Source organism: Microtus oregoni, unplaced genomic scaffold, assembly GCF_018167655.1.
Source record: "Microtus oregoni isolate MIOR12 unplaced genomic scaffold, Mior012 000032F_ref0000030, whole genome shotgun sequence".
Taxonomy (NCBI): Eukaryota; Metazoa; Chordata; class Mammalia; order Rodentia; family Cricetidae; genus Microtus; species Microtus oregoni.
In genome coordinates, this window is record NW_024543091.1 from 9,034,170 (window position 1) to 9,060,780 (window position 26,611).

Here is a 26,611-nt window from a genome sequence, read left to right on the forward strand (position 1 = left end):
TTACTTAAAGTTAAAAACCTTCTTTGCCTCTTCGATTTGTTTTGCATCAAGGGGAGGCTTTCTCTGGCAGCCAGGCTGCAGGAACTTTTTCACATTGGGCAGGCTGCTGATTCTGCTCTTCAGGGCTTGTAATCCAGAAAACACAACCCTGAGAGTCAGAACTGCTAAAGTACACAGTCCATAACACATGAGCCCCCCCCCCCCCCCAACATGACCAACTGCATTCTTGCAACAGGTCTAGTGCAGTCATGAGAAGAACGACAAATCCATGAGCTAGAAACCACAGCTCAGCATAATTTCCTTAAGACCTCCTTTGACATCCAGTTTGCCTTCTCCAGAGTTCCCTGGACACACACTGAGATGTAGTTTTGTAATACAGAGCACAGAGCCCTGTGTCTCTCGGGTGTGAAAGCAGAAAATAACAAAGCAAAGTGAAGACGTGAAAAACTGAGTTTGAACTGGGGGCAGAAAAGATCAAAGTCTGACCAGGAATAACTTAGTCAGTTTTCATACTGGAGATAAGGATGGTGTCACGCGGGGGGGTGGGAGGGAGCATGGTGGGGACAATGGAGAAGGAGGCACAGTGCAGAGAAGTCAGAGCTGACGAAGGGTCAGCATGACAGAGACCTTCTTCCACACTATGTGTGCAGAGACAGGCCACATAAGATGGAAGATGAAGGCCAGAAGCAGTCTGCAAGGAATAGGGGTATGGCAGAAAGCTGTGGGGTCCTGCCTCTTTCTCAATGAAACATATATTCTTGTGGTACCAGCTTCAAATCTCCATTCACAAAAAGTTTATTTTCATGCCTGAAACCAATGTCTGGTGCTCAGTATGGAGACCAAAGTGTAGGCCCTCAACAGCCTACAGGCCACCATTATATTCTCAGAGGCATGTATGTGCGGCTGCCTCTCTGAGGTGATCTCACCTTCAGCAGGGGAAAAGGGGCCAGAAGGCTGGAGTCAAGCTCTTCAACATCGAGGAGAACTTCCAGAAGGTGAATGTCCACCCTGGTCAGCCTGTTGCCAACAAGGTAGTCTTGTCCGTGGCTCTTCAAGACCTGCCAAATTAAAGGAGACAGATTATGAAAATACACAGTTGGGCTGGGGCCACTCCCCTTTCCCAAGTCTCCCAATGGAGTCTCTGACTCTTCCTGGCAGGTATACAACTGCAGACACAGGCCTATGATGCAAGAGGCAGCATGAGAATCAGGCACACGACCTCCTCGCTAAAGCTCAGGTGACCTTTCTCTGTCATTGCACTTCCCATGGCATTCACACCGCCACCCTATGTACATTTCCCACATGGGATAAGGGCTTAGCCCCTTGCACATCATGGCTCCTCCCCTAAATTTGAAATGACAGCACACCGGGAGTTCAGGACATTCCTCTTCCTGTCCTGTCTGTTCAGTCCTGTGGGCAGAGGCCTCATCTGCAGGGAACATCAGTCACCAGAGAACACCCTGTGTCTGTCCTCTCCTGTGTCTGCTCTCCTCAGTTCTCTGGAATCTGAAGTACACCTGGCTGAGCTACAATACATCCTCCCTGTACAGCATCGGCTCTGACTCCCAACCTTCACTGCATCATGACTGACGGGGCTGAATTATACAGGAAGAACTGAGTCAGAGTCTCTAAGTATCTTTGTATGGATAGACGAGCATGCCAACACCATATGGGGCTAATCTTCCTATCTGATTATGGTTATCTATTATGTTAACATTTATTTCAACATTTCTAATTGTGAGAAAGATTTAATAATAGCACTGTCTCAGTTACAATTTATGACATTTACTTAAATATCCCAGCAATATGAAAATCTCAAATAACCTAAAGGACAAGCACTGGCTACAGCATGAGCTACAAGTAGAGAAGAATTAAAATGCTTTTTGGTTACCTTATCACCCTGTATACTATGGCAGACTTCTCGACCGGCGAGAAAGAACAACCACCACACCAGGATTCCACTCAGATCACGCTTTACTGGAGTACCCTAGATTGATGGGGAGCAGGAAATGAAAGGGGCAGGAAACGAGGGGCAGGAAGCGAAGGGGCAGGTAGTGAAGGGGCAGGGAGCTAAGGGGAAAGACAGCATGAAGCAAAGGGGCGAAGGGTACTGAGGCAGCTGCTTAAATAGGGAATAGGCACACGGGTCGCCCTGTGATTGGCTGCCACCAACAGCTGACACCAGACCGCATTGGGATAGGCTCAAGGATCCTCACCCACCACGCATGCGGGAAGTGGGGGACATGCAGCTCTCAAAGGCATAGCCAAATATGGAGTTGTTTATTTCCAACAAGACAGGATGTCGGCGCCATCTTGTAATGGCGATCCTGTCCGGCTCACTACAGTATATGTCTACAGAGAAAAAAAATATAATGACCACATTCAGAAACAAAGCCAGGCATAGTGGCACACACATTTAATTCAAGCACTAAAGATGCTGAGGCAGGTGAATTTCTGGGAGCTTGAGGCCAGTCCACAGAAGAGTTCCAATAGAGCCAGTGCTACGAAATACAGAACTCCTGTTGTAAAGAAAAGGAAAAGAAGAAGGAAAGAAAAAATAAACAACAAAAGGAAGCATCGAACATTCTCAGTAGAGTTTACTGTGTTCCTGAAAATCATGATTCACACACCAGAGATGATTCAAGCTGTGAGAGCTGGACATTGTGTCCTGTGAGACAGGGTCTTCACTCCAGAGGTCTCTGTGGGTACCTGATGGCTCCTAAATCCCTCACTGCTTCCACAGAGCAGAGGCAGCCGTAAGTGAACGTTCAGTGAATTATAATGGGGTCAAAGTCGGGTATCTGAGGAATGTGTAGGATCCCTAATCCTGTAGGATCAGAGCTTTGTTCTTAGCTTTACTTGACAGAAGATCAAATCTGTCTGAAGTGTTCTTGACCATCCTCCAAAGAGAAGCCCTGACTAAGAGAGACATCACATGTACACGGACACCCCTTCATGTGTGGATGTGCATGGCTCTCCTCCCAAGCCTGCCATCTGTGACCCTAACTCCTGCAGGCCAGTGTTCCTTTACATCTCTTCATCAGCCTCCTCCTCTGCCTACATCACTGTCCTAGGTCAGGTTCTTCTCCTCTGTCTTTGAAACTCTCTCCTCTTCTCCGGACAGCCAGTGGCTCTCTGGGCCCCCTGTGTGATGTGACAGAATATTTTCCCATCTGTGTTCTTCTGCAGTTTGGTCTGGAATTGAAGCCCAGTGTGTCTGCAGGATCTATGCCCATCTCTGGTGTGGCTCAGCCTTCCACAGATCAGGTCTGGTTATGACCTTGAACCCTGTTGAATGTGGACCACTAGGTTGACGTGACCATGCAGTGCCCCTTCACAGGCCATTTTTATACAGCGACCTGTGGGCAGGGGGCTGCACAGGGAGGCTCATAGAAGGTCAGTGAGGCAGCACCCTGTCCTTCCCAACCTCTTTCTCTTGTCCTGGGAACTCAGTGTTTTCAGACTTACTTTTTCAAACAGCCTACTTACTTTTTCATGGGCAGGCAATTACCGGTTTTTGGTCTTGTCTTTTATCAAGGAGATCTTGGCTTCTCTTTGGTCTGGTGGACATATGACCACTTGCAGCATCATTTCAGTGAGATCTAAAATACCCTCTGTATACATGTCGATCCTGAAAGACAAAATTTTCCATATGGTCAATGGTTTTCAGGGATTCACTATTTTATATTTTAATCTAAATATCTGAGAAATTTACACTGAAACTAGTTGCAAATTTACTCACTTTTAACCAGTCATTATCTTTTCTGTTTAATAGATATATTAACTTTCCCTCTGGTACAGCTCTGATACACTTTTAGAATTTTTCAAACCCACACATGGCCAAACCCAAGGACAAAGAGCATCACTGATCACTGGTCCTTCTACAGATTCAATCGTGATATACTTGGTGGCGTCCAGAAGATAGCCATCAAATTCTACAGAGAGCACTCAGTCTCTCTCTCTCTCTCTCTCTCTCTCTCTCTCTCTCTCTCTCTCTCTTTCTCTCTCTCTCTGTGTGTGTTTATGTGTGTGTTTGTCTCTGTCTCTCTCTCTCTATCTGACGTGATTTGTTCTCAAAGACTAAGCATAGATTCTTAGAGCAAACAAGCTATCTCCCAGATAAGCTCAAAACAGACCCTGCCTGAGCGCCAGCTGCGTCTCTGAACATCTCTCATTCTGCTCAGGGGCATCTAGGTCAGTGTTGGATGATCTCCACCTGTTTGTCACAACAACTCACACTGCAGGTGCATTCTGGCCTTGCAAACATTTGTCAGGACGTGCCTATTTCTTCACTCATTTCAACCACAACACACAGACACAGAGACACATGCATCCCTTCTTCAAAACTGTATTTCACAAGGTGCTTTGGGGAGAGTTCACTGTCACACTTCCATACACTTCCGGTGTTGACCCTGCAAAGGTAGTATTCTGTGTTCCAGTGCATCTATTGCATTCTAAGACTGCTGACATCCTCCTATGTTAGCAGAGTCTGATCCTCACTCCCTCTGACCCCAATCCTGCCACTGTGGCAGCTGCTGCAGGAGGACTTACCTGCTTCCTCCTTATGCAGGGGAAGTTCGGGTACATTTCATATTACCAGAGCCAGGAACATGTGCCCTGGAATCGGCTCACTAAACATTATGCAATGTTTACTCTTGACCTCTATATTGCTTCCTTCACCCCTTCATGTATGTTCACGGCTAAAATCATATACTGTGCTCCTCTTTCATCTTTTACTGAATATCATGGCTGATTCCACCATGAGAAAATTATAAATAATGCTGCCAGGAGTATATCTATACACACACTGTTACAGCCCAGTTTCTATTTCCCATTGACAAATCTTTTCTGCACTGGGATTCCTGGCTAGCATCATGTTTAACTTTTGATCAACAGCAATATTCCTACACAGTGGTTCAGGAGTGAAGGATTCATGGCTCCCCTATGCTCAGACCCTTGGCCACCGTGTGTGCGATTCTGTCCCTGTGCTGTGCTGACAACATCATCCTCGGCTGTAGCCACACTCACCTGCATCCACCCCATGTGCCCTTCCCTCTCCTCCATGGACTCTTCCATACTTGGCCTAAGGGAAACAACCAGCCTGCACCTAGAAATAAATCCGACCACCCTCTTGCACATTCATGGAGGGACCCAAATCCTTCCTTTGTTTCCCCTTGGAGTAATAACAGGAAATATACCATACAGGGCTCTCTCCTTCGCGTCCTTCCCATAGAGGTCGTATTTGGTGGCAATGTAGTTGAGAATGGCTCTGGTCTGTACCAGCGTCATCCCATCAATCTCCACCATGGGCACTTGCTGAAACATCAAACTCCCATCTGTGAAAGAAGAAAGGAAAAGGTCTCTGAGGTTTTCAAGTCTCACTTCTCAGGAGCACAAAACATGTATTGAAGTGTCGGATCACGCAAAGGAAAGATAATTGATTGGCTCTCAGTTTTTCAAGCTAAATCCCATTTACTTTAAGTTTCTGTTTCTCACACATATCCTTGGGCTTTGGAGCTTCTCACATCCATTTTTATTTCCTATCCGGACACATATTATATTTCTAGTGCATGTTTTTATGTCAGTTCATGTCCCTGGATACATTTGGAAGATAAGTAGGGACAGCAGAGGGCCACCAGGTATGCAGAACTAGTATGCTTGACAATCTCATCATCGTCATGATTAAGGTGATGTCTGACATTTTCTTACACAGTGAGCCACCATGAGTTCCTCCAGCCTGTTCTTGTGTGGTGATAGGGACTCGTCAGTAGCTATGTTGGAAACGCTCAAGACAATCATCCCAGCTGTTTTTCCTCCTGTGATTTAATCAATGGCCACGTACCTGTGTGGTTATTGGACCTTGTGTGTGGAACCCTGCCTGAATAAGTCAGTGAGAGAGAGCTTGAATAAAATTGCTCACTCTGATGCAGAAAAAGTGAGAAAACATTTATTCCCAAGTCCCCAGACAAATTCTTGTAGAAATCTTCATTCCACTTTTACCACTGTCTCCATTTTCAGACCCTTCAAGGAGCCCCACCACCTCCATCACATCCCTCTGCCGTTCCTGACTGTTCCCACCCATCACCCGCCAACATCACCCGGCAACATTACTTTCTGGTAAACCTTCTAGTAGGCACCACATGGAGGACACTTGGTGTTACCTTTGATTAACTTTTCCATCTCTGCCGGGGTTTCTATAAACTTCTCTTCAAACTGAAAGCAGAAAAAGTAAATGCATTCTCATTAGCTCGTTCTGTATCACTGTAGAATTTTGAAATTGAAAGCTCCCTTGTTGGTATTGTGTCTGCCTGAGTTGAGACTTGCAGTAGATATGAAGGATCTGACCGTGACCACATGGAAATTCAGAGTAAACCCATCAAGCAAAGGTGTCCATCATTACACGCTGCTCATTACTGTAGTGTTCCTCCACCCTGACCCACCATGTTCATGCTTCAGTCCTAAGAAGAGAGTGATCTCACTAGAGGGCCAGCACTGGGAGGTTGAGGTTTTGGGCTCTCAGGAAAGCCAACTCTAATGGTATAGAATAGAAGTTTCTATGTTTTCATAATGGCCATTGCATAGTCCCCAGGATCACCTGAGGTAGTTTTTTCTTTAAGATTTAGTATTGCTAATTTTAAGTGTGTGTGTGTGTGTGTGTGTGTGTGTGTGTGTGTGTGTAGTCTTGTATTTGGGAATACATCCATCTCGGAAGTCAGAGTGCATAGAGGACAGAGAATAGAGATTCCATTAGAGATGGTGTGACGGGCAGTTATTAGCTCTCATGTATGGGAGCTGGGAGAATTAGAAGGTTGTCTGCATGTGCAGTAAGGATTTTAGAAGCCAAACCACTACTCTAGCCCCACAGCAAGTTGCTTACATTGTGGAGCTGTTATTCTGTTTTTAAAATACTTATTTGTTTTGCTTATGAAAATTACATGCTTGTGTGTCAGGGTACACCTACCCAATGACGGTCTATTCTGGACTTTTATATTGGTTCCTGGGATCTGAACCCTTGTTGCTTAATCTTTAACCACCAACCATCTCTCCAGCCATCTAGAGTAATTTAAACCACTTTGTTCCTTCCACAGATTAAAGAAATTTTTCAGATGTGAAAGGCTGAAAATCAGCTTCTAGCCTGCGTGGTGAGACAGTGTGCTGACGATCCCATAACCCCACAGATTGGACTGACAGACAATGAAATGACGTCAACAACGTGCACAGCACTCAGAGAGGTGCAGGGAGTGGTGACAGTCATCACCGAGGTGGCTGAACTGTGATGGGCTTGATGGGTGTGAGGGGGATGATGACAATGGCAGCCTGTGGGCACACTGAGCTGGAAGGTCCGAGCCAGGGTCTCTAGTGGCCTCTGCCCACTGCCTTCTCAGTCACCATGGACACGGAAGAGGAAGGCTTGTGCAGCAGACACCCCACCCCCTCCTTGTGATCTGAATCAACAGTCCTGTATCAGAACATCCCCTGAGCCACAGAGCCGGCATACACACATTGGCACCCAGCTATTCATGTATTTAAAGAATCTTCCTGGGCTGGCACTAGAGTGTCTCGGTTCTTATGCCCTCCTTCATTCAGAAAGGATCAGCTGATAAGCTTTTCGGTTAGGAATGGAGGTGGATTCCACAGCTGAGGGAAACACGTTGCCATGACACTGAGGGAGGACACCAAAGCCGCCTTCACAGGACACCACTTCATCTTTACCCTTCCCATTCTGCTCCTGTCTGTGGAGGGCAAAATCTCAGTAGTTTCCAGAACTTTTTCTCAGGAAATACCAACAGCTGAGCTCCCCTGGAGTGAGCTGGGAAGTGTTTTTCCCAGGTGCGCCTCTAGAGGGCAGACTAACGTCTACCAGAATTTCCTGCTCTAAAGCTGGAAAGAAAACATTTAACCTCAGAATGTTGCTTCCACACTCACTTGGACCACTCTCTCACTTCTGAAAGCTCACAGACGTGGGGCCGCCTGAAGATGGCACCTCTGCTTTACATCCTACCTATGCCCTCCCGACCAGCCCTGCACCTGGCATTTGAAAGTCTCTACAAACCGATTACTGAGTGTGCCAGACTGTGGCAGGCGGTGTGTCTATCTTCTGTGTCAGGGCTCCCATTTGTCCGGTTTATCTTTAACTTAACTCTATTGAATGTTCCCTGAATAATTTACCCCATTTCATAGTTTTTATATTATAGGAGTGCGGGGGAGGCCGTGTTAAGGACCCGTGCAGAGGGGTGGGCACCCTCTGAGGCTAGAGTAACAGGCAGTTGTGAGCAGCCTGTGTGGGTTCTCTGCAAGGACATCATGGGGTTTTGACCATTGAGACATCACTTCAGTCTCCTGCCCCCTTGAAAAAAAATTTGTATCATGGCCTCTTCCATCAAGAGATCTATTAACAGATTCTTCAACCATTCCAGGCTTAGGCCTTGCCCTTAGGGTCATGGTGGTGACTGAGCACATTGGGTATGTTCCCATTGTCTCCCACAGGCACCGGGTAGTTTTAGTGTGTGGCCTGGTTGATCAAGAGGCATACTTGGTGTAATGGCTGACTGAGACATAATTATAGTCCCGACCATATTGGTCTTGGCAGAGTCGTGGGCATCAAGACAACTACCATTTAAGGTAAAATTGTGTCCAGATTTCCTTGTGTGGAGCCTCTCAGCTTAGAGAAGTATTTAGACTTATCTTAGGTCCTGGCACAGAAGAGCAATGCACAACCTACCTCCACCCCTGCTGCAGCCAGGAGCCACCTGATGCACTCCATCCTGCCCCGGCCATTGAAGTAGTGAAGCACGGGCTTCCCAGCCATGGCTGCAGCTGTGGTTTCACTGTGAATGGAAAAGCAAAGAGATCAATCCTGCCAAACCCTTGTTCTCCCCACAGGAGAAGGGCCCATCTCTTGGTTGCAGGTCTGTTTCCCACTGCTAGACTGGATCCTGTTCTAGGGTCCAGAAGGTGGTAGTTGATACATCAACTTCATATCACAGGGAGTCACTGCCTTTGGTGCACAGCACATAACGGGCAGTTGCTCATGTGAACTGCATGTAATCACCACAGAGTTTGCAGGTGAGGAGCTGCCACTGTTTCCAGTTTTCGGGACAGATAGATGTCCAAACAGTCACGTGAGGAGGAAACCTTAGTGAGTACAGCTCAGTTCCTGCAGAAGGAAACCACATACTGGGTCCTGCTGCTCAGCGGGCCGGAAATCAACATCATGGGACATGGGTAGTGTCTTCAATTTGTGATAAAATTTGACATTTCAGAGTCTGCATTTTAAAATGGACTCTGCGTGTGTGTGTGTGTGTGTGTGTGTGTGTGTGTGTGTGTGTGTGTAAGTGCCCAAGGCTGAAGTGACTATGTAGGCTAGAAGAAGCACGGCCTCCCTGCCCTCAGGTCACAGCTGCTTCTCTTGGGCACCTGACAGTTTCCTACAGCACTGTATAATGCTCTGTTCTTTTTGTCTTTCTGTTGGCTTTTCTCTGTTTTCTCCGTGAACTCTACTTTGGCCTGGAAAGTTCAATACTGGGGATTCAGAGGGACTCTGAAATGCTGAGGCTTTCAGATCCCTCCCCATACTACAGAACCTCTAACCTCCCGGTTTTAGAGCTGCACACTGTTTCAGAATCGGCTGGTCTTCTCCAGATTAGTGATGAACGCTTTGAACCTTAGCATAGGGTTGGCCGCATAACAGCTGAGCGTCAGAGTTTGGGTTTAACCTCGTTCCTCTACAGACTCATTTCTTCCTGCCATGTCTTCCTACAGAATTTTAAACTGTTTTCTGTTCTGGCATGCATTTCCTCACACACAGCTGTGTACACAGGACATCAGAGGACAGCCTTGTGCTTGGTGTAAGATTCAGCCCACAGTCCTCAGATGTCTCAACGTTCACTAGTTCAAGTTTCACACTTTCTTTTTCATTCTCTTTCTTGGGATTACCATCTAAAAACAGGTTGTTTGTGTCTAATTTTATAATAAGATTGTACTAATGTAACAAATCCTAAGTATGAAACCTGCTAGTCTGCTGTTTAAACAGATTCATCAAAGCGATCAGAATCCACATGACAAACAAATGTGGTAGAAATCCAAACTGGGGAAGGGCTTTGGGAGAGTCTGGGTGAATCGAAGTTCTCAAGTGAGAGGAATCTGCACGTTTTCTGTGAGACTGGAACACAGTTCAAGAGAAGAACGTTATTGATCTCAGGTTTGCCTGAGAGCACAATCCAGGTCTACTTCTCACTGTCCTAAATCCCACGCCTTTAGATTCCCTTGTAAATATTTTAAACCCCACCCTTAAGTTCGATGATGCTGGAGGAGGAAGTGGAGAAGGAAGGAAAGGACAGAAGAAGGGAAGAATGAAGACCAGGACAGAGGAAACAGGGAGAAATGAGGAAGAAGGAATGGAGGAGGGGAGGGAGGACAGAAAGAGAGTAGCAGGGGAGGAGAAATAGCTTGCTACTCAACATTCATTAACAAAATAATTCATACGAACCAGAATTAAACACAGGTAAAGTCAATGGTACTGAGCAATGAATATTATAAAGTATATGTTTGTGTGTATATATATATATACATAAATATATGTACATATATGGAAATTACATAATAAAACCAGCTCCTTTGTACAATTAATGCATGCTAAAGAGAACATTGAAAAGCTGTTTTCCACTGATGCAGACATGGAACTAGTTACACAGGTTATAAGAAAGAGAACTGACCTAGTGAAAGTCCAGACTTCTGCTCTGTTCAGCTCCTCAACTCCTGCTCCAGATGAGTGTGGAAGCTACTTTAATAAGGTGACCATTCTCACCAACGGGATGGGACCCCACTGCCACTTCTGTAGATTCACATAGAGTTCAAGATTCCAGAGTTTCATGATAGAGTAGAAAGCTGACAAATCATGGAGGGGCTCACAAGCCACCACCCTCTCCTGAAGATCTGGATCCTTGAGTGTTTTCATTGGTTTAATGCTCCTGTGTCTCTAAGTGACCTCTCATGCGTGTTCCTGTGAAGAACCCTAATGAAGCACATTGCTCAGGACAGAAGAAACACAGGAGGGAGGACTGTGCTGGAAGCATGAATGGTGTCACAGAGTCAACCACGGAACCCTCAGCTATGATAAGTTGCGACTTATATCTACTGAATTTGGGGCAAAGTTTGTAAAGTAGCCTTAAATTACAAAAATAACACATTGTCTCAAACTCAAGGCTAAGTTGAAGTTCAGGTTACAATGTCCCCTGCTTACTGTAGCTGATAAGAATGCTAATGTCCTGCAATAGATTATTTGTCTCAACCTTTGTCCTGTTTTAATCAGGAACTGAAGGGCAGAAATAATTTCACAATTCACCCTTAACTTCACCTGGCTGACCATCAACACACTGTCCCAGCATGCTCTGGGTCTCTGTGCATCTGTGCATCCCTGCAGTTCCTGCTGTGGGGAAGCTGTCATGTCACCATTAGCAATGGCATTACAAGACAGTGAGAATTACGGTTACTTCCTGCCAAATTTAGACTCAGAGCTCTTATCCACATACAAGAGCATCTGTCACTGACTTCACTCACAGCCCTGCAAGTTCACTTGTGATTTTAATTATAATCAATGGTCCATAGGTCTAGGGTTATAAATCATTGCATGCTGACCTCGGTGGCTTCAGAGATGCATGTCACTACCCGAGTCTGCACACCCTCCAGTGCCCAGGGCTGGCCCCTTTGTATCCTGGTGTGCACTGCTAATTTCTCCTCAGCTGTAGAATCCACTCCACCGCTCTACAAACAGCTGGCAAAGCAGCAGTGCTGCCCTCCAGGGTGATGCGCATGTGCACAGCACAGGGTCTCATGATTTGTGATTAAAGCTATATATATAATATGTTTACCAAAGCTGGCTACCCGAAAATCCCAGGCACAGTCAGGTTGATTCTTTCATCTCTGTGCTGCTACAGGCAGGGTCAGCTGACACAGGCTGAGTAAACAGTAGGGAAGCAGCTTCAGGGCAGAGTCAAGAGTGTGATTCTCTTTTCTGTGAGGTCTGTCAAAAGTTCAGTCTTTCAAAGGTCAAGAAATGATTTCATAAAATTTAAGATCTGACCGGGTTGTAATCTGTTTTAGAGAAATTTCCTTGAACTGGAATGTATATTCTTTGGTGTGTGGTGGAATATTTTGTAGATTTCTGTTAAGTCCATTTGATGCAAATCATTTATTTCTGATTTTTCTGGTTTTGGTCAAGAAGACTTGTCTAGAGAGTACTAAATCCCCTATGAGTGCTGGATTGTAGTTACTCTGCATCTTTACTGTTTTTGTGAAAATTTGTCCATCAGAATTTGGGGATCACCACAACATGAGGAACTATAATAAAGGGTCACAGCATTGGGAAGATTGAGAACCACTTCTCTATGATCTTGTTGGAGTTCTTGTCCATGCCATTGACCTGGGATTCTTCTCTTTCACCTGTGCCCACAAATAACAGTTAGTATATTCATGGTGTCCCACATTTCCTGAATATCTCTTTATGTATTTTCTATTTCATATTCATTGTGTGATCTCTTCCCTCTACTTTATCTTTGAGGCCTGATAAAGTTTCTTCTACTTAACCTACTTTGTTTGTGAGACTTTCCCCTCAGTTTTACAATTGGATCATTAAGATTTTCAGTTCTGCCATCACTTCAGCTTGAACGCTCTTCAATATTCCTATCTCTCTTGTTTTAAATCTCATCTTTTAAATCCCGGGTTGTCTTCATTATTTCCATCATTCTTATGATTGTGTTTTCTTGGGCATCGCCCAAGCATTTATTCTCTTTAAATTTATTGAGTTGTTTCTTCTCTAAACACCACCAATTCTGTGGTGAAATCTGCAATTTCCGTATTAAGAATGTCTGTGATCTGGGGTTGATTCTCATTTTATAGGACTGGTGGGTTTGCATGGGGAAAATACTGCCTTGATCTTTCATATTGTTTATATGTTTTTTCATGAGACTGGGTGTATAGACTTCTTTTGTTGGTCCTGTGTCTGATATGGACATAGCAGGCTGCTACAAAGCACAGAATGTGTGGGAATGGCTCAGACTGGACATTAGATAGGCTGTAGGAGGGATGGATCAGGGGATAGTAGGTGTTTTGGTGTGAGGGTCTCTACAACCACCACAGCCAGCAGAGTAAGAACCCACAGGAGAGAAGAAGGGAGTCTGACCACGAGTAGTTTATTTTGGGCATACTTAAGCACAGCACAATTTGGTGAAAAAATTTCTAAAGATAAAACTTAATCCCTTAGGCACAGTAAAGCATAAAACAAGACCACACCAAGACTCTTTGTAAAGAACAAATGACATCTTCCCTAAACATGGGTTCTATAGATTGACAAGCTCATGACAAGGTCTGGTGTAGGATCTGTTGTGATCTTCAATACATAGTTCAATGGCCACCAGGCTGTTAATCACATATGTTCCCAGCCTCCTGGGTGGGAAACAGGTAATGCCTCCCTCTCTTTGAAGGGAAAACCCTGTGTATTTGGCATTCCTGGTTCCCTAGTGCTTATCTGTGAGCACAAGGGCCTCTGTGCCTCCCACAGCTGGGGAGGGGCTGACGTGTGTGCAGATGTGCATGCTGGCCTGAGCTGGAGGTTGATGGCAGTGGAAGTGGAGCTCACGAGAATACACCAGGGCAGTGGTGTGGAGCCCAGGCTAGACCTGAGGAAGGGGAGGGTATGCCGAGAGTAGGAACAGAAGGATTCACCAAGCTAGACCTGAATAGAAGATGTTCAGGACTGGACTGGGCCTGGATATTTGATATTGCATGGAAAAAGTAAAGTCAGGGGGTTTCAGTGGGGGCAAGGACAGAATATTCTTCTGTATTTTTTGAGAGAGGGCATCACAATTCTGTAGCTCTGGCTGTCCTGGAACTCATCATATAGACCAGGCTGGCCTCAAACTCACATAGGTCCATGTAGTTCTGCCTCATAAGAGCTGGGATTAAAGGCCTATATCATTCCACTTGACAAAAGACTGTTTTTTTTTTCAAGGAAATTTTCTGTTATTGTTATTTTGCTGGAATGTGTGTTTTCCCGTTCTTTTGCTTTTACCATTAAAATAACTTAAATTTTTGTTTTGTGTGTTGAGGTGTTTTGCCTACAGGTATGTATGTGTATCGTGGGTGTGCAGTGTCCTCAGAGGCCAGAGGAGAACATCAGGGTCTCTGGAGCTGGAGTGACAGATGGTAGTGAGATGTCCTGTAGATGCAGTGCCCTAACCTGGGTCCTCGGCAAGAGCAGCTGTGTCTGTCACCTCACAGCCAGCTCTCCAGATTCTTCCTCACTAATTTAAAATTTTAATTTTGTTTTCTCTGCTATTTTTTCTTACTTTAAAAAAATGAAAACACAACCTTTTCCTATTTACCCAATTCCTGTTTTCCTGACTTGCAGTCTCTCTTTTCTTCTTCCTTTCTTCCTTTCTTTCTTTAATTCCTTTCTTTCTTTCTTTTTTTCTTTCTTTTTTTCTTTCTTTCTTTTTTCTTCCTTATTTTTGAACCTTAAATTTTTCTTCTTTATTTTTCCCATTTTTTCTTTTAATTTCTTGATTTTGCACATTAATTTTACTTATAAACTCAATGTTGTTAGTCAATTGTTTCCTTTCATTAGGGTTCTTCTTCTTTACTTTTTCCTCATTTTTACAAGCTTTGTTTGTATTTGTAGGGATTACTGTTTGCCTTCTTCTTCCTCAATAATGTCTGTAATCCCAGTTTAACAGGATGAAGATGAGAGATACACATACCATTTGTTGATAATTATTATATCACAAGAACCAGGATTCTTTATTATTTAATAACATCAGTGACTGGTGTCTGTGGATTCTAACAATCCAGCTTTACTAAAACTTGAAAATCTTCCTTGCCTCTTCGATTTGCTTTGCATCAACGGGAGGTTTTCTCTGGCTGCCAGGCTGCAGGAACTTCTTCACATTGGGCAGGCTGCTGATTCTGCTCTTCAGGGCCTGTAATCCAGAAAACACAACCCTGAGAGTCAGAACTGGTTAAGTACACAGTCCAAAACACATGAGCCCCCTAATCACAACCAATTGCATTTTGGCAACAGGTCCAGAATAGAAGTGAGAAGAATGAAAAATCCATGAGCTAGAAAGCATAGCTCAGCATAATTTCCTTAAGAACTCCTTTGACCTCCAATTGCCTTCTCCTCGGGTCCCTGGACACAGCCTGTACAGAGTGTGGTACAGAGCACAGAGCACTGTGTCTCTGGGGTGTGAAAGCAGAGATACCAAAGAAAAGTGAAGTCGTGAAAAACCGAGTTCGAAATGGGGGCAGAAAACTTCAAAGTCCGACCAGGAATAACTCACAGTCAGTTTTCACACTGGAGATAAGGATGAGGTCATGGGGGGGGGGGGGTCAAGGTAGGAGATGGCATGGTGGGGACCATGGAGAGAGAAGCACAGTGTTGAAGAATCAGAGCAGAGGAAGGGGTCAGCATGACAGAGACCTACTCCCACACTATGTGTGCAGAGACAGGCCACATGAGATGGAAGATGAAGGCCAGAAGCAGCCTGCAAGGAACAGGGGTTCAAGGAGAGAGCTGTGGGGTCCTGTGTCTTTAACAATGCAAAAAATATATTCTTGGGGTACTAGTCTCAAATCTCGATTTTGAAAAGTTTATTTTCATGCCTGAAACCAGTGTCTACTAGCTCAATATGGAGGCCCAAGTGTGGGCCCTCATCAGCCAACAGGCCACCATTATATTCTCAGAGATATGCGTGTGCGGCTGCCTCTCTGAGGTGATCTCACCTTCAGCAGGGGGAAAGGGGCCAGAAGGCTGGAGTCAAGCTCTTCAACATAGAGGAGAACTTCCAGAAGGTGAATGTCCACCCTGGTCAGCCTGTTGCCAACAAGGTAGTCTTGTCCGTGGCTCTTCAAGACCTGCCAAATTAAAGGAGACAGATTATGAAAATACACAGTTGGGCTGGGGCCACTCCCCTTTCCCAAGTCTCCCAATGGAGTCTCTGACTCTTCCTGGCAGGTTACAACTGCAGACACAGGCCTATGAAGCAAGAGGCAGCATGAGAATCAGGCACGCGACCTCCTCGCTAAAGCTCAGGTGACCTTTCTCTGTCATTGCACTTCCCATGACCTTCACACGGCCACCCTATGTACATTTTCCACATGGGATAAGGGCTTAGCTCCTTACACATCATGGCTCCTCCCCTAAGTTTGAAATGACAGCACACCGGGAGTTCAGGACATTCCTCTTCCTGTCCTGTCTGTTCAGTCCCGTGGGCAGAGGCCTCATCTGCAGGGAACATCAGTCACCAGAGAACGCCCTGTGTCTGTCCTCTCCTGTGTCTGCTCTCCTCAGTTCTCTGGAATCTGAAATACACCTGGCTGAGCTACAATACATCCTCCCTGTACAGCATCGGCTCTGACTCCCAACCTTCACTCCGTCATGACTGACGGGGCTGAATTGTACAGGGGAAACTGAGTCGGAGTCTCAGTATCTTTGTAAGGACAGACGAGCATGCCAACACCAAATGGGACTAATCTTCCTATCTGATTTTGGCTATTTATTTAACATTTCTGGTTGTGAGAAGATTTAATAATAGCACTGTCTCAGATACAGTTGGTGACATTTACTTAAATATCCCAGCAATATGAAAATCACAGATAACCTAAAGGACAAGCACTGGCTACAGCATGAGCTACAAGTAGAGAAGAATTAAACTGCTTTGTGGTCACCTTATTACACTGTACACGTTTACAGAGAAAAAAAAATAATGACCACAGTCAGAAACAAAGAAAGCCAAGCATGGTGGCACACATATTTAATTCAAGCACTCAAAATGCTGAGGCAGGTAGATCTCTGGGAGCTTGAGGCCAGTCCACAGAGAGAGTTCCAGGAGAGCTAGAACTATAACATCCAGAAATCCTGTAGTAAAGAAAAAGAAGAAAAAAAGGAAGGAAAGAAGAAAACCTAAAACTACAAAAGGAAGCATCAAAAGTTCTCAGTACAGAGCTCACTATGTGTGAGTTCATGAATCACGCACCAGAGATGATTCAAGCTGTGATGGCTGGACATTGTGTCCTATGAGACAGGGCCATGACTCCACAAGGCTGCGTGGGGACCTGATGGCCCCTCAATCCCTCACTGCTTCCACAGAGCATAGGCAGCCGTGAGGGAACTTTCAATGAATTATAAATGGGGTCAAAGTCGGGTCTCTGAGGAATGTGTAGGATCCCTAATGCTGTAGGATTGGTCCTTTGTTCTTAGCTTTACTTGACAGAAGATCAAGTCAGTCTGACTTGTTTTTGTTCTTCCTCCAAAGAGAAGCCCTAACTAAGAGAGACACTGTGTGTACACGGACACCCCTTTATGTGTGGAAGTGCATGGATTTCCTCTCAAGCCTACTATCTGTGACCCTAACTCCTGCAGCCCAGTGTTCCTTTACATCTCTTCATCAGCCTTCTCCTCTCCCCTGCATCACTGTCCTAGGTCATGTTCTTCTCCTCTGTCTTTGAAGCTCTGTCCACTTCTTCTGACAGACAGTGGCTCTCTGGCCTCCATGTGTGATGTGACAGAATATTTTCCCATCTGTGGTTTTCTGCAGTTTGCCCTGTTATGAAGCCCAGTGTGTCTGCAGGATCTAGGTCCATCTCTGGTGTGGTTCAGCCTTCCATAGATCAGGTCTGGTTATGGCCTTGAACCCTGTTGAATGTGGACCACTAGATTGGCGTGACTATGCGATGCTCCTTCACAGGCCATTTTTATACAGCGACCTGTGGACAGGGAGCTGCACAAGGGGACTCATAGAAGGTCAGTGCAGCAGTACCCTATCCCTTCCAACCTCTGCCTTTCGCTTGTCCTGGGAAGGCAGTGTCCTGAGACTTCAAACGGCCTACTTACTTTTTCAAAGGCAGGCAAGTACCGGTTTTTAGTCTTGTCTTTTACCAAGGAAATCTTGGCTTCTCTTTGGTCCTGGGGACATATGACCAATTGGGTTATCATTTCAGTCAGATCTACAATCCCCTCTGTGTACATGTCGATCCTGAAAGACAAAATTATCCGTATGGTCAATGGCTTAAAGGATTCACTATTTTATATTTTAATCTAAAACTCTGAGAAATTTACACTGAAAAGTAGTTCCAAAGTTACTCACCTTTAATCAGTTATTATCTTTTCTATTAATAGATATATTAATATTCCCTCTAGTACAGTTCTGATACACTTTTAGAATTTGTCAAACCCACACATGGTCCAACCCAAGGACAAAGGGTATCACTGGCCCATCTAGAGATGCAGTCATGATATACTTGGTACCATCCCAGAAGATAACCATCAAACTCTAAAACTCTACAGACCGCTCTCACTCTCTCTCTCTCTTTCTCTCTCTGACATGATTTGTTCTCACCGACTATGCAGAGACTCTCAGAGCTAACAAGCTATCTCCCACATAAGCTCAAAACAGAGCCCTGTCTGAGCCCCAGCTGCGTCTCTGTGCATCTCTCATTCTGCTCAGGGGCATCTAGGTCAGTGTTGGATGTTCTCCACCCGATTCTCATAACAGCTCAATCTCCAGGTGCATTCTGGCCATGGTCACATTTGTCAAGACGTGACTATTTCTGCACCCATTTCAACCACAGCACACACAGACACATGCATCCCTTGTTCTAAACTGTATTTCACAAGGTGCTTTGGGGAGAGTTTCCCTGTCACACTTCCACACACTTCTGGTTGTGGCTGTGCAAAGGTAGTATTCTGTGTTCCAATGCATCTCTTTCATTCTAAGACTGCTGACACCCTCCGATGTTAGCAGAGTCTAATTCTCACTCCCTCTGACCCCAATCCTGCCACTGTGGCAGGTGATGCAGGAGGACTGATTGCTTCCTTTTTATCCATGAGGAGTCGGAAACATTTCATATGATCAGAGCCAGGAATATGTGCCCTGGAGTCAGCTCACTGAACATCATACAACATTCATGTCTTTATCATTGTTTTGCTTCCCTCACCCCTTCATGTATGTTCATGGCTAAAATCATATACTGTGCTCCTCTTTCATCTTGTACTGAATATCATGGCTGATTCTTCCATGAGAAAATTATGAATAATGCTGCTATAAGTATTTCTATACAAGCATTGTTTCAACTTCATCTCTGTTTCCCATGGATAAATAATTCCCACAGAATAGATTATAGCTAGCACCACGTTTAGCTCTTTGATCAACTGCAATACTCCTACACGGTGGTTCATGAGTGAAGGATTTTGTCAAGCACAGTGGGTCCCAGCAGGATTGGTACAGTCCATAGAACTGTTTAGTCCTGAATTAAATGCTTCAGGTAAACCAAGTCCTTGGGAACCTAAGCATCGTTGAGTTGAGCAGTCCATAGAACTGGCTGGGAATTCAGATGCTTGCTCTGCACTGTTCCTATTCGTGGGATATGGAAGGCAAATCCTTTACCTTCTTCCCTAGGACTCCTCCTCCATCCTCAAGCCCTGGTTCCTTTGCCCTAAGCTGTTGGCTGAGGTCCAGCACTGAAGACTTGAGCACCTGGATTCATGGCTTCCTCATGCTCAGACCCTTGGCCACCGTGTGTGCGATTCTGTCCCTGTGCTGTGCTGACAACATCATCCTCGGCTGTAGCCACACTCACCTGCATCCACCCCATGTGCCCTTCCCCCTCCTCCATGGACTCTTCCATACTTGGCCTAAGGGAAACAACCAGCCTGCACCTAGAAATAAACCCTGCCACCCTCTTGCTCATTCATGGAGGGACAAAAATCCTTCCTTTGTTTCCCCTTGGAGTAATAACAGGAAATATACCATACAGGGCTCTCTCCTTCGCGTCCTTCCCATAGAGGTCGTATTTGGTGGCGATGTAGTTGAGAATGGCTCTGGTCTGTACCAGCTTCATCCCGTCAATCTCCACCATGGGCACTTGCTGAAACATCAAACTCCCATCTGTGAAAGAAGAAAGGAAAATGATTGTGAGGTGTCCAAGTCTCACTTCTCAGGAGCACAAAACATGTATTGAAGTTCTGAACACAGAGAGGGAAATAAGTGACTGGTTCTCAGACTTTCAAGCTGAACCCCATTTACTTTTAGCTTCCGTTTCCTCTCTGTCTCACCCACCTTCCTTTGGCTTTTGATCTTCTCACATCCATCTTTATTTCCTATCCAGACATATATTATATTTCTAGTGCACGTTTTCATGTCATTTCATGTCCCTGGATGCATATGGAAGATAAGGAGGAACAGCAGAGGGCCACCATGTATGCAGAACTAAGTAGGGTATTGGAAAACATAATCATGTTCATGACATTAAGGTGATGTGTGGCAGTTTCTTATGCAGTGAGCTACCATGAGTTCTACAGCCTGTTCTTGTGGAGTGATAGTTACTTGTCAGTAGCTATGATGAAAACACTCAAGAAATCATGCCAGCTGTTTTTCCTCCTGTGATTTAATCAATGGCCCAGTACCTGTGTAGTTATTGGACCTTGTGGGTGAAACCCTGCCAGAATAAGTCAGTGAGAGGGAGCTTGAATGAAATTGCTCACTCTGATGTGGAAAGAGTGAGAAAACATTTATTCCCAAGTCCTCAGACAAATTCTTATAGAAATCTGCATCCCACTTTTATCACTGTCTCCATTTTCAGATCCTTCAAGGAGCCCCACCACCTGGATCACAACCCTCTGCCATTCCTGACTGTTCCCACCCATCACCCGCCAACATCACCTTCTGGTAAACCTTCTAGTAGACACCACATAGCGATACTTGATGTTACCTTTGATTAACTTTTCTATGTCTGCCGGGGCTTCTATAAACTTCTCTTCAAACTGAAAACAGAAAAAAAATAAATGCATTCTCATTAGCTCGTTCTCTATAACTGTATACTTTTGAACTTGAGCGTCCTTTGTGGTAGTGTATCTGCTGAAGTTGAGACTCCCAGGAGATATGAAGGATCTGATTGTGACCACATGGAAATTCAGATTAAAACCATCATGAAAAGGGTGTTGACTTAATAAAGCTTCTTATTCCTGTGGTGTTGCTCCACCCTGACCCACCATGTTCATTCTTCAGAGCTAAGAAGAGAGTGATCTCACTAGAAAACAAGCACTGGGAAACTGAGGCTTTGTGCTCTCAGGAAAGTCAACTCTAATGATATAGAATAGAAGTTTCTAAGTATACAAAGTGGCTATTGCATAGACCCAAGATAACATGAAGTGTGTTTTCTTCAAGATTTAGTATTGCTAATTTTAAGTGTGTGTGTGTGTGTGTGTGTGTGTGTGTGTGTGTGTGTTGTCTTGCACATGGGAATACATCCATCTCAGAGGTTAGAGTTCATATAGACCAGAGGTTAGAGATTCCATTAGAGATGGAGTGATGGGCAGTTATTAGCTCTCATGTATGGGAGCTGGGAGAATTAGAAGGTTGTCTGCATGTGTAGTAAGGATTTTAGAAGCCAAACCACTATTCTAGCCCCACAGCAAGTTGCTTACATAGTGGGGCTGTTGTTCTGTTTCTAAAATATTTGTTTTGTTTATGAAAATTATATGTTTTTGTGTGAGGGTCTGTCTACTCTGGACTTTTATATTGGTTCCTGGGATCTGAACCCATGTGGCTTAATATTTAACCACCAGCCATCTCTCCAGCCACCTAGAGTAATTTAAACCACATTGTTCCTTCCACAGATTAAAGAAATTTTTCAGATGTGAAAGGCTGAAAATCAGCTTCTAGCCTGCGTGGTGAGACAGTGTGCTGACGATCCCATAACCCCACAGATTGGACTGACAGACAATGAAATGACGTCAACAACGTGCACAGCACTCAGAGAGGTGCAGGGAGTGGTGACAGTCATCACAGAGGTGGCTAAACTGTGATGGGCTTGGTGAGTGTGAGGGGGATGATGACAATGGCAGCCTGTGGGCCCACTGAGCTGTAAGGTCTGAGCCGGGGTCTCTAGCGGTCTAGGCCACTGCCTTCTCAGTCACTATGGACACGGAAGAGGAAGGCTTGTGCAGACACCGTACCTCCTTCTCATGAGATGAATCAACAATTCTGTGGCTTAGAGCATCCCCTGAGCCACAGAGCTGGTGTACAGACACTGGCAACCAACTATTCATGTCCTTAACGAATCCTCCTGGGCTGGCACTAGCGTGTCTCGGTTCTTATGCCCTCCTTCATTCAGAAAGGATCAGCTGAAGCGCTTTTCGGTTAGGAATGGAGGTGGATTCCACAGCTGAGGGAAACATGTTGCCATGACTCTGAGGAAGACACCAAAGCCGCCTTCAGAGGACACTACTTCATCCTTTAACCTTCCCATTCTGCTCCTGACTGAGGAGGACAAGATCTCAGTAGCTTCCAGGACTTCCTCTCAGGAAATACCAACAGCTGAGCTCCCCTGGAGTGAGCTGGGAAGTGTTCTTCCCAGTGACACCTCTGAATTTTCTGCTTTAAAGCTGAAAAATAAATTAACCTCAGAATGTTGCTCCCACACTCACTTGGACCACTCTCTCACACTTTCCTCAAAGCTCACAGATGTGGGGCCACCTGAAGATGGCACCTCTGGTTTACATCCTACCTATACCCTCCAACCGCTGCGGACCTAGCATTTGAAAGTCTCTACAAACTGATTACTGAGTGTGCTGGACTGTGGCAGGCGGTGTGTCTAACTTTCTGTCAGGGCTCCCATTTGTCCTGTTTATCTTTAACTTAACTCTATTGAACATCTCTTCTATAATTTACCCTTTTCATAGTTTTTATATTATAGGAGTGCAGGCCAGAGGCGTGGGCACCCTCTGAGGCTAGAACAACGGGCAGTTGTGAGCAGCCTGTGTGGGCGCTCTGCAGGACACCATGGGGTTTTGACCACTGAGACATCACTTCAGTCTCCTGTCCCCTTGAAACCATTCTTATCATGGAAATTTCTGGTTCTACTCTGTAAAACTACACACAAGATGAAAAGATCCTCCACCTGTCAATCACCAGCTCCAATAGTCCCCAGGTAATGTCCACGGGGTTCATCTCTGCCCATCTGCTCTGTGACTCTGATTTTAATGTCAGACTTGAGGTGCCAAACGTTCCATCGCAAACACTTTACCGTGAATATCCAAGTGTAAGTCCTCTTTTTAAAAGCACAGTGTCAGACTTAAAATCAAAATATCATACTATAACCTGCAATAAGCAATTAGTATTTTCTAATGATCAGAATTCAAATTTATATTTCTATATGTCCCTTTTTTGTAACTTTATTCAATTCAAATAAAAAAGTAACCAAATAACTATTTGATTCTCCTCTATCAAAAGCATTGTTGGGGCTGGAGAGATGGCTCAGTGGTTAAGAGGACTGTTTGCTCTTCCAGAAGTCCTGAGTTCAATTCCCAGCAACCATATTGTGGCTCACAACCATCTGTAATGAAATCTGGTGCAATCTTCTGGCATGCGGGCATACATGGAAGCAGAATGTCATATACATAATAAATAAATAAATCTTTTTTTTTAAAAAAGAAAGCATCTTTTAATATGAGTGTGTTCTTTGGTACAGAGCAAAGTAAAATTTTCATTTGTTCAAATCAGTCCATTTCCTTCTTAATACAAAGTGACTATCATTTTTTGTGGGGTTGGTGTTTACATTTTAACAGGAAAGGGGGCATCCTCCACCAGGAGAACTACTTACGGGTTCTTCAACCATTCCAGGCTTAGCCCTGCATTAAGGTCCTGGTGGTGGCTGAGCACATTGGGTATGTTCCCATTATCCCCAGCAGGCATGTAGCGTGTGGCCTGGTTGATCAAGGGGCATACTTAGTGTAAGGGTTGACTGAGGCATAATTATAGTCCTGGCCATTTTAGTCTTGGCAGAGTCATGGGCACCAAGACAACTACCATAACGTAAAACTGTATCCAAATTTCCTTGTGTGGAGCGTCTCAGCTTAGAGAGTATTTAGACTTGTGTTAGGTCCCGTTCCAGAAGAGCAATGCCCAACCTACCTCCACCCCTGCTGCAGCCAGCAGCCACCTGATGCACTCCATCCTGCCCCTGGCATTCCAGTAGTGAAGCACGGGCTTCCCAGCCATGGCTGCAGCTGTGGTTTCACTGTGAATGGAAAAGAAAAGAGATCAATCCAGGGGGACTGCACTCTGGGATATGGTCAGTAATACAGCACTAGGGAAGGGCCGTCTGCCTTCTTTTGCAGGGGCCCAGGAAGGTCTACTGAATAATCTCTCACCCGTCAATGAGTGCCAACCTGCAATTGCAACAAACAGGTCTCAGCTGGTCATGTGCCTTCACTTGGAGGACATAGACAGAGCATCCTGGACCTATAGTGGTGAAGGACTGGGACCCTGTTGAGCTTCAGAAAGCAGAGCCATCATGGAGGGGATGAGACAAAGTCCCTCCCCAGCCTTTTGGTCCCTAGGTTGCTAGTTCAGAAGCTTTTGTAGGCTTCATGTCGCCCTGCCTGTGCTAAACAATTATTCTCCTCACAGGAGAAGGGCCCATCTCCTGGATGCAGGTCTGTTTTCCACCTCTAGACTGGATCCTGTTCTAGGGTCCAGAAGGCGGTAGTTGATGCATCCACTTCATATCACAAGGAGTCACTGCCTTTGGTGCACAGCACATAACGGGCAGTTGCTCATGTGAACTGCATGTAATCACCACCGAGTTTGCTGGTGAGGAGCTGCCCCTGTTTCCATTCTACAGGAGAGATAGATGTGCAGACAGTCACGTGATGAGGAAACCCTGGCCAGTGCAGCTCAGTTCCTGCACAAGGAACCCACGTACTGGGTCCTGCTACTCAGTAGGCTGTAAGTCAACATCATGGCTCATGGGCAGTGTCTTCAACTTGTGATATAATTGGATATTTCAGAGTCTGTATTTTAAAATGGACTCTGCCTGTCTTGTGTGTGTGTTAGTCTGTGTGTGTGAGAGAGTGTATGTGTGTGAATGTGTATGTGAGTGTATGCATTTCTGTGTGTGTGTGTGTGTGTGTGTGTGTGGTGTGTGTGTGTGTGTGTGTGTGTGTGTGTGTAAGTGCCCAAGGCTGAAGTGACTATGTAGGCTAGAAGAAGCACGGCCTCCCTGCCCTCAGGTCACAGCTGCTTCTCTTGGGCACCTGACAGTTTCCTACAGCACTGTATAATGCTCTGTTCTTTTTGTCTTTCTGTTGGCTTTTCTCTGTTTTCTCCGTGAACTCTCCTTTGCCCTGGAGAGTTCAATACTGGAGATTCAGAGGGACTCTGAAATGCTGAGGCTTTCAGATCCCTCCCCATACTGCAGAACCTCTAACATCCCGGTTTTAGAGCTGCACACTGTCTCAGAGTCGGCTGGTCTTCTCCAGATTAGTGATGAATGCTTTGAACCTTAGCATAGGGTTGGCCGTATAACTGCTAAGGGTCAGAGTTTGGGTTTAACCTCGTTCCTCTACAGACTCATTTCTTCCTGCCATGTCTTCCTACAGAATTTTAAACTGTTTCCTTTTGTCCCATTCACTTCCTCATACATACATATATGATCACAGGACATCAGTAGACAGCCTTGGTATAAGGTTTAGCCCACAGTCCTCTGATTTCTCAGGGTTCAATAGTTCAAGATTCATACTTTATGTTTCATTTGCTTTCTTGGGAACACCATATAAAAACAGATTGTTTTGTTTGTAATTAAATAATAAGGTTGGGCAGGGGCTGTTTTGAGACAAAGTTTCTCTTGTCATGAAGTTACCTCTTGTAGACCAGGATGGCTTCAAAATCACAGATATCCACCTGCCTCTGCCTCCCTAGTGCTGGGAATAGAGGTGTACGCTGCCTGGCAATAATAAGATTGTAGTAAAGTAACAAATCCTAAGTGTGAAACCTGCTCGTCTGCTATTTAAACAGAATCATCAAAGCAATCAGAATCCACAGGACACAAAAAATGGGGTAGAAATCCAAACTGGGGAAGGAAGGGCTTTGGGAGGGAGGCCTGGGAGAGTCTGGGTGAATTCAAGTTCTCAAGTGAGAGGAATCTGCACGTTCTCTGTCAGACTGGAACACAGTTCAAGCGAGGAACGTTATTGATCTTAGGTGTGAGAGCACAATCCAAGTCTACTCCTCACTGTCCTAAATCCCATGCGTTTAGATTCCCTTGTAAATACCTTAAATCCCACTCTTTAGCTCAGTGACACTGGAGGAGGAGGAGAAAGAAAGGAACAGAAGAAGGGAAGAATGAAGACCAGGACAGAGGAAATTGGGAAGAAGGAATGGAGGAAGGGAGGGAGGACAGAAAGAGAGGAGCAGCGGAGGAGAAATAGCTTGCTACTCAACATTCAGTAACAAAATAATTCATATGAACCAGAATCAAATGCAGGTAAAGTCAATGGTACTGAGCAGTGAATATGATAAAAGTATATATTTATGTATAAGTATATATATATATATATATATGGAAATACATAATAAAAGTAGCTCTTTTGTACAATTAATGCATGCTAAATAAAACATTAAGAAGCTATTTTCCATTGATGTAGACATGGAACTTATTACACAGGTTATAAGAGAGAGAACTGACCTAGTGAGAGTCCAGACGGCTGCTCTGCTCAGCTCCCCAACTCCTGTTCCAGATGAGTGTGGAAGCACTTTATTAAGGTGACCATTCTCAC

General features: G+C 45.0%; 1 protein-coding gene and 1 pseudogene across 2 annotated transcripts; both read right to left on the minus strand.

The window, feature by feature from the left end:
- Nucleotides 1-26,605, minus strand: LOC121465958 (annotated as a pseudogene).
- On the minus strand, nucleotides 13,195-26,611 carry LOC121466110 (glutathione S-transferase A2). 2 transcript variants are annotated; one of them, XM_041679656.1, is made up of 7 exons: nucleotides 26,521-26,611; nucleotides 23,967-24,072; nucleotides 20,764-20,815; nucleotides 19,808-19,940; nucleotides 17,888-18,029; nucleotides 15,778-15,909; nucleotides 13,195-14,975 (listed from the first exon to the last, which is right to left on the minus strand). In XM_041679656.1, the coding sequence occupies exons 2-7, from the start codon at nucleotides 24,051-24,053 to the stop codon at nucleotides 14,853-14,855; spliced, it is 669 nt and encodes a 222-aa protein (XP_041535590.1). In that variant the 5' UTR covers nucleotides 24,054-24,072; nucleotides 26,521-26,611; the 3' UTR covers nucleotides 13,195-14,852. The 2 variants fall into 2 exon arrangements, with proteins under 2 accessions (XP_041535590.1, XP_041535591.1); XM_041679657.1 differs by lacking the exon at nucleotides 20,764-20,815 and having other exon boundaries at nucleotides 26,521-26,536.